This window comes from Galeopterus variegatus, unplaced genomic scaffold (genome assembly GCF_000696425.1).
Source record: "Galeopterus variegatus unplaced genomic scaffold, G_variegatus-3.0.2 Scaffold1016, whole genome shotgun sequence".
In the NCBI taxonomy this organism is placed as follows: domain Eukaryota; kingdom Metazoa; phylum Chordata; class Mammalia; order Dermoptera; family Cynocephalidae; genus Galeopterus; species Galeopterus variegatus.
The window spans coordinates 201,078-208,341 of NW_007727127.1; the positions used below are offsets into that span (position 1 = coordinate 201,078).

A 7,264-nucleotide genomic window follows, 5' to 3' on the forward strand; every position below is an offset into this window, starting at 1 on the left:
GCGAGGGGGGACGTGGGGGGGGAGCGGGGATTAAGTCCTCCCAGCTGGTTTCGTGTTGTTTGGTCATTGGTAGTCTCTGTTAATTGGCACCTTAGCCGGTGGGAGTTCATTGGTCCAACCCAACAGTACCGTTGTGGGGGTGAAGCTCTCTATCTTTATTTTCTGTGGCTCTGCATGCCCATGTCCTCAGGAAACCGGCTATACAGGTTATCCCATTTGCAAATAACCAGGTTTCCCCATCCTGCTCTTGTCCCTAACTTCCTGCAACAGGTTTACCCATAAAATTCCATTGTTCTGACTCTCCAGTAGTGTTTCCTAACTAACCCAGCTTAACTGTGGTTTAGGCACTTTGGCTGATTAAATTAAAAGATGGCCTCAATGGCCTCAGGGAACTTCCATTCCAGAGGGGAAAATAAAATCAGAAACCAGGAGAAACAAGTAATGGGACTATGATCTTGATGGGGACCTTCAGAGCCTTAAATAAGCAGTCATCTTGCCCTTAAGGCAAAATGCCAACTAGAGAGAAAATCAGTGAGGGAGCCCCTGCAGCCCACTTGGCAGCTCCCCTGGAGTTACCTCTTTTCAGACAACCTAGCTTAAATGAAAAGCTGTACTGAGCTCACAGAGCTGGTGGCCTGTGTGTAGGCTCCTGGGCACTTTCAAGCAGGTGAGTTCTTTGAATGCATGCTCCTCAAAGACTAGAGACAAAGGTGCACAGGCATGAACAAAGGACTGTGCTTGTTAAATTTCCAAGTTGGAAGGACTCCATCAGCTCTACAGTGGGGCTGGACTCCTCAGCTGGAGACAACAGTGTCTGAAAAAGCACCTTATTAGCATCTGCCTTTAAAGTTCACTCAGTGCTCGCTTCAACAGCACATATACCAAAGTTGGAACGATACAGAGAAGATTAGCATGGCCCCTGCACAAGGATGACACGCAAATTCATGAAGCGTTCCATAGTTTTTATCTGGCCATCACATCTTGGGCACGAGTGGTGACAGTCAGCATTGTACCCCATGAATATGCACAACCAATAAAAAAAAAAAAAAGCTCATTCAAATTTTGTTCTGTCTAAATAACCAAGGAAATCTTTTAAATAACAAACTCTAATCAAACCAGAATTATTCCACTCAGTCATCTGCTGATGCCAAGTATAAAGCAGGATGTTATAACTAAACATAACATCTCCTAAAAATTACAGTTAGCAATATGCTCCCTAATTTCAACAAGACTGCAAAGATACTAATAATCAGCCAAATCAGACATACAACAGGAATTCTGAATGTGTTTGACAGTACAGCACCAGCTAGTTAAGGTAATAAAATATTAGGTCATATGTCTTAAAAACACCTTCATTAAGCCTATGAACTTCTCCTAATATTTATATAACCTTGGTTGATGATTCCCTCCTTCAAAGTAGAAATGCAATTTCCCTATAAAATTATATTTGCTTACCAGACTAAGGAATACAGTTAAAAGTTTTTCTGAAATTATTTTTTGGAGTTTCTGGGAATAACAGAGGGTTGCAACACAAGGTGCACGAACTACGAAATCACAGGCAGACCCGAGGAAAACCAGGACATGCATACCATATAGCAGTCTTTTCTTCCAAAATACAAATTTGAACACACTAGTAGAATTAGAAAGTTAAAAACAAACAAAAACCAAAAAACACCAACTTACAGATTTCAGATAATGTATAATAAAAAGTAAATATTTGGTCTTTGTCCAAGTTCCTGGTACAGAGCTCCTAAAACCCATGGGGAATCTCCAGAGTAATAAAAGTATATCTATATGTTAATGAGATGACTCCTGGAAGGGGAGTAGTAGATCTAGATGGCTTCAGGATGAGGACCATGCCATGATTAGAGGGTTGGAAAACTTCAGCCCCACCACCCAATCTCCAAGGATGGGAAAGGGGCCGAAGATTGAGTTTAATCACCAACAGCCAATGATTTCATCAATCATGCTACATAATGAAACCTACATAAATAGCCCTAAACTATGGGGTTCTGGCAGCTTCTGGGTTGCTAAATACATTGATATGCTGGAAGGGTAGCTCACCAGAGAGGAAATAGAGGCTCTGCCCCACCTCTACCCTCCCATACCTTGCCCTATGTATCTCTTCCATTTGGCTGTTCCTGAGTTGTATCCTTCATAATAAACCAATAAATGTAAGTAAAGTGTCTTCCTAAGTTGTGAGTCATTCTAGCAAATTATGGAACCTGATGGGGAGGGATTGTGGGAACCCCCGATCTGTAGCCAAGTTGGATAGAAGCACTGGCAGCCTGGGGATCCGTGACTTGCAGCCTGCCTCTGAAATGAGGGCAGTCCTGCAGACTCTGACCCTAACTCCAATTAGTTAGTGTCAGTATAGGACTGAATTGTTGAACACCCAGTTGGTAACAGAAAATTGGAAAACCAGTTGGTGTCAGAAAAAAGACACAACAGGTAAGAATTTTTTTTCAACTTTAAGCTTTACAAAAAGAATGCACAAGGACTTCAAGCAGTTATTCCATTCTCTTCTAACTCACAAACTACAAAGTCTTCAACTAGGGTTTTGCGTACAGCTACCTAACTTCACTGTCTACACAGTCCCACTACAGTGAGGGCGGTTTCCTATTAAGAAGGCAAGCCTACTTTCACCACCCCTGAGACAACACCAGGTTTACTAGGAGGGGTATCATGAAGCAGTGGAAAAAGCCTATGCCTTGAAACCTGAAAAGCGAGCCGGCCCGGTGGCGCACTGCTACAGTGCGCCGCTTGGGAGCGCGGTGGCGCTCCCGCCAAGGGTTCGGATCCCACATACAGACCGGCCGCTCACTGGCTGAGCGAGGAGCGGGAGCAACACCGAGGGTTGCGATCCGTTGCCGGTCACGAAAAAAGACAAAAAGGAAAAAAAAAAAGAAACCTGAAAAGCTGTGTTCAAAATCCAACTTTGCCATCTATTAATTCTGTGCTCTTGGGCAAGTCTCATCTCTCTTAGCCTCAATCTGCTGTCTGTAAAGTGGCGATGGGACCACCTACCTCAGAGAGATGTTATGAGGAGCAAGGGGGATAATTTATTTAAAGTGCCTGTCACACAACACAGCCCAATAACTGTTTGTATTTCCTTCCCCTTCCTGTCCAAGAGAAAGGCTGGTCAGAGGAGTACAGTTCAAGGGAATGCCCAAAAACCACACTTTTAGGTCTGGGCACCCATCCATTCTCAGAAGAAATGGCTAACCAAAGACTGGAGGCATTCAGTGCCACCAAAAACAATCAGAACGGCTCCAATGCTCAGGGTCCATGAACACTGAGTCTTTTCTACTGCAGGGAGTGGTCAGACCAAATCCGTCCACACTGACCTTGACAGTTAAGGATTCAAAAGTCTCATTCTAAGATTCTTCAGTGCAATCCAATCAGTCCAGACATTTCACCACTGACACCTTCTTACATCTAAGCATAGCACAGGAGTAAATATTCAAATCATTCACCATTTTTCTACGAATGCTTCAAACCCAACCCAATAACCTCTTTAGGTGAGATTTCAATGTGCAGTCAGAGGCACCCTCACACCCATGGCGGGGAGGGGGAATGATTTATACAAATTAGAATATATTGCTTTGGCTTTGATTTATCAAATAAATTACTGGCAATCCTCATTTCAAATACTCAGTATTTTATAATCCTAAGATTTTAACAAAACTTCAGAGAGTCTAAACATCAGAGCCTTTTTACTGGAAGTTATTAGGGTCTTCTAGGGCACGTTCAAAGGGGGACGTAAAGACTCCTGATATATCAAGCAGAAGAAAGAGATCCTAGTATTCTGTGAAAGTGAAGCAAACACTTGTTTAGGGTTTCAACGCAGGTTGTTAGGAAGGAAAGAAACCCCTTCCAAAGTGTCTTTGATATTCGGCTAGCAAAGGCCTCCAGACTCTCCAAGGCAGTTCCAAGGAGGACACCAATCCATCAGTGTCCCTGTGGCTAGCTGGCTGAGTGCCCTCAAGCACTTTTAACTCACACCTGACTTTGGTCAGCCTCCACAAGGTAAATGAGGGGGAACGAGACAGAAAACCAAATCTATCCTTTCATAATGACTCTGGCTGTGACATCCAAGTATTCTTTCATTTGGAAAAAAAAAATGATTCCAATTCTATTTTGAATCCATCATCGCTTGTGGCACAGCACAGTTCTGAGCTTATATAAGGTTAAGAAAAGTCATAGATACATACATACTTGCAATTTTAAGTTACACCTTAATAATTCCAGATATTGAATATAAACTGCGCTTTTAAAAAACCTTGCAGTCTGTCACCTGGAGAAATTGTCATGGTTTGGTTCCAGAGAGTTCTATAAGAATTTTTTCACTCCATCAATGTCGAATGACAGTTATTACCAAGAACCTAGTTAGTGGGGCATAAGGGTCCTTTCAAGTTGCAATAGCTTCATAACAGTTGCATTAACTTTAAGCTCTAGGTGCAATGCATCAAAAAGACGAGATCTAACTTTTTGTTGTTGTTTTCTTTTTAAGTCCTGAGTCTGCCAAGATTGAAAAGTAACATCTACTAGTTTCTCCCCAGTGAGTCAATCTACCTATCCTGCAACCTGTGATTAAGAATATGATGATGATTAAGGAGGCTGGGAATTTTCTCTTGGAAAAACTTTTTTTTTTCCTGTAAAGGGCTAGATAGTGAATATTTTAGGCTTACAAGCCATATAGTTACAACTACTCAACTCTGCTGCTGTAGCCTGGAAACACCCACCCATGGAAGATGGGTAAACAAATGTGGTGGTTCTGTTTCAACAAAACTCTACCTGTAAACACTGAAATTTGAATTTCATATATGAAATTTTCACATATTACAAAATATGTTGATTTTTTTCTTGGTAACCATCCAAAAATATAAAACTATTCTCGATTCTCAGACTGCATAAAAAGTGAGACCAATTTGGCCTGCAGGCCATGTCTCTGCTCTGAGAGAAGCCTTTGCTTCTTGCTTGGCCAAAGTGACATATAATCCCAGTTTTGAAGCTAGCACGTGGAACCAAGTTATTAAAATGGCACTGGTACTATAGTTTTAGAGCTGCGTTAGCCCAAAGGAGCTTTGCATCTCCGGGCTATACTAACTAAATGGCAATTTTTAATGAATAAACATTGCCCAAGATCTCTCTTAACCATAGAATCATCCATCATAATTCCTTAACAAAATAACCAGAAGGAAAACTTGTGCTAAGTATAGTTCAATCAAATCCATAACTCTACTTTCATGCAACTCCAAAAGAACCAGACGTGGCTGGCTATGGAACCCACACACCCAAATGAACACCAGAAGACCTCGTATAAAAGTATTAATTGGAAGGGGTAAAATCATTAAAGTTATTTCACAAGCAACAAAGTAATAAGGCAAACCCAGAATCCTGGAATATAAGTTGGATAACAAATCATCAACTCAGCCACAATGGAGAAAGGTCAGTCTCCTATTTCACTTTATCTCATGGTGGTTTCAATACAAATTTTTCTTTTGTTCATTTTAATCTTTACTCATGGACAATTGTTTTTATAATGTGAATGTACTGATCTCAAAATAATGTCTGGATTCATTATTCTAAGGAAAAGAGTTGATTCCCCCCTATATATTCACAAAGCACCAAATTAGTCTTCACCCTGGAGAAATTATCTGCCAAATTGTTAGTGCAACTGGTTAACACACACACTCTTGACTATCTCAGAAACATAACAAAGTAAACGAGGTATCTGAAACCAGTATTAGTTTTCGTTAGAATTTGACAGATTCAGCTTTTAAAAGGTTCACAATTAGAAAATACCCTCTGTTGCAAGATATTCTGAGGATATGTCTACAGTTATAACTCTACCTAGCCTCTATAAAAATCACGCTTTTAAACAGTTTTTCAAGTTTTAAAATAAGTGCAATTCTTTTGTGAGCACTAAAAACATATCAAGTTGCTGCAGTAGAAGTAATCACAAGTGTTATCATAAAAACCGGCAACGAAGACACTCAACCATAATGCCACGTCCATGGAAATAAGCCCCTTTTTTTCCTATCCAGGGCCTTATTTCTATCAACAGCTTGTTAAAAATGACATGTCTAATTCATTGCTCTATCCATTACCCATGTTCTATATGGATATGTGACATTCTTATAACTGTACAGTGAACACAATAGTACTTTAGAGTTGTTCCTCTATATAAGATCCATAGCAATAAATGTGGTTTGACAATTTATGTTCTAAATTTATGTACAATCCTAACAATATCTCAGGAGTGATCACGTAACAAATTGCAATCGCTGGAGGATTTCTTTTTAAGTTTTTACTAAAATGTAGGATTCTTTTAAAAATGGAAACAGAGCCAAAACAAAAGCTAAATGTTACTTTTCTAAATAAGTTGCTTAACCTCCTTAGATAATTCTTTGCCTTCGTTAAAACACATGAGATCGACCTGGGTGTAAATTCTGTGAACACCTAGCATAATAAGAAAAGCCACAAAGGAAAATGAGAAACCTATGAAAATGATGAGACACAAGATGATGTGGAATGATCAGTTACTAACCTGGAAAGGCAAAATGTACTATAAATGCCAGCTCTTGTAAGCCAACACTGGCAGAGTTCAAGAGCCTTTTTTCAAGGAACGTCACGTTAACCGCAAACTACATTAAGGTCAAACATGCACCATCTCACTCTCAATCCCACAGCTGATATGCCCATACTTCTCTAAGAGGCACAAAAGTGAGGCAATTAAAAGACTACCGAACCGGTCACGTCGCATAGCTGATCCACACCCACAACTCTTAAAAGAATGCACGCATGCAGGTTCTGTTTTAAAAATCCTTCCTGTAAAAAGCTTGCATCACCTTCCTGCTTATCACAATCTTTACGGTCAGCTAAGTAAACCGAAGTGTAAAGGACACGTCTCTCAGTTAGGAGGGAGGTTCGGTAGGACCGGAGCGAGGACCTGTCAAGCATATCTTTCAGGCGGTTAGGGAAAATGCCACCCGAGGAAGCCCGGAGAGTTAAATGGCTCACGAAGCACGGGTACATTTCTTTATGACCCTTTGTATGTTCAGGGATTCGACTCGACAAAAGAAGGACCGCCTTTCGTTCTGTTTCTCACGGGATCGGTCGGGTCTCTTCCTCCTCCGGGCCCGGGGCCGGCTGTGAGCTTTGGCCCGCGCCGCCCCGAAGTTCTCCGTTCGCCGCGGGCAGCGGACGCGGGTGCCGGGCTCCCGCCCCGCCGCCGGGGACCCGGGAACAATGCGGGGCT

At 41.5% G+C, this 7,264-nt stretch overlaps 1 protein-coding gene across 1 annotated transcript in view; it reads right to left on the reverse strand.

Moving 5' to 3' along the window:
* The window catches only part of METTL9 (methyltransferase like 9), a 42,940-nt gene that overhangs the window by 34,580 nt on the left and 1,096 nt on the right, over positions 1–7,264 (reverse strand). Inside the window, exon 3 of the mRNA XM_008574232.1 lies at positions 7,077–7,262. Within this exon, the coding sequence (XP_008572454.1) occupies positions 7,077–7,262 (186 nt within the window). The remainder of the gene's footprint in view (positions 1–7,076; positions 7,263–7,264) is intronic.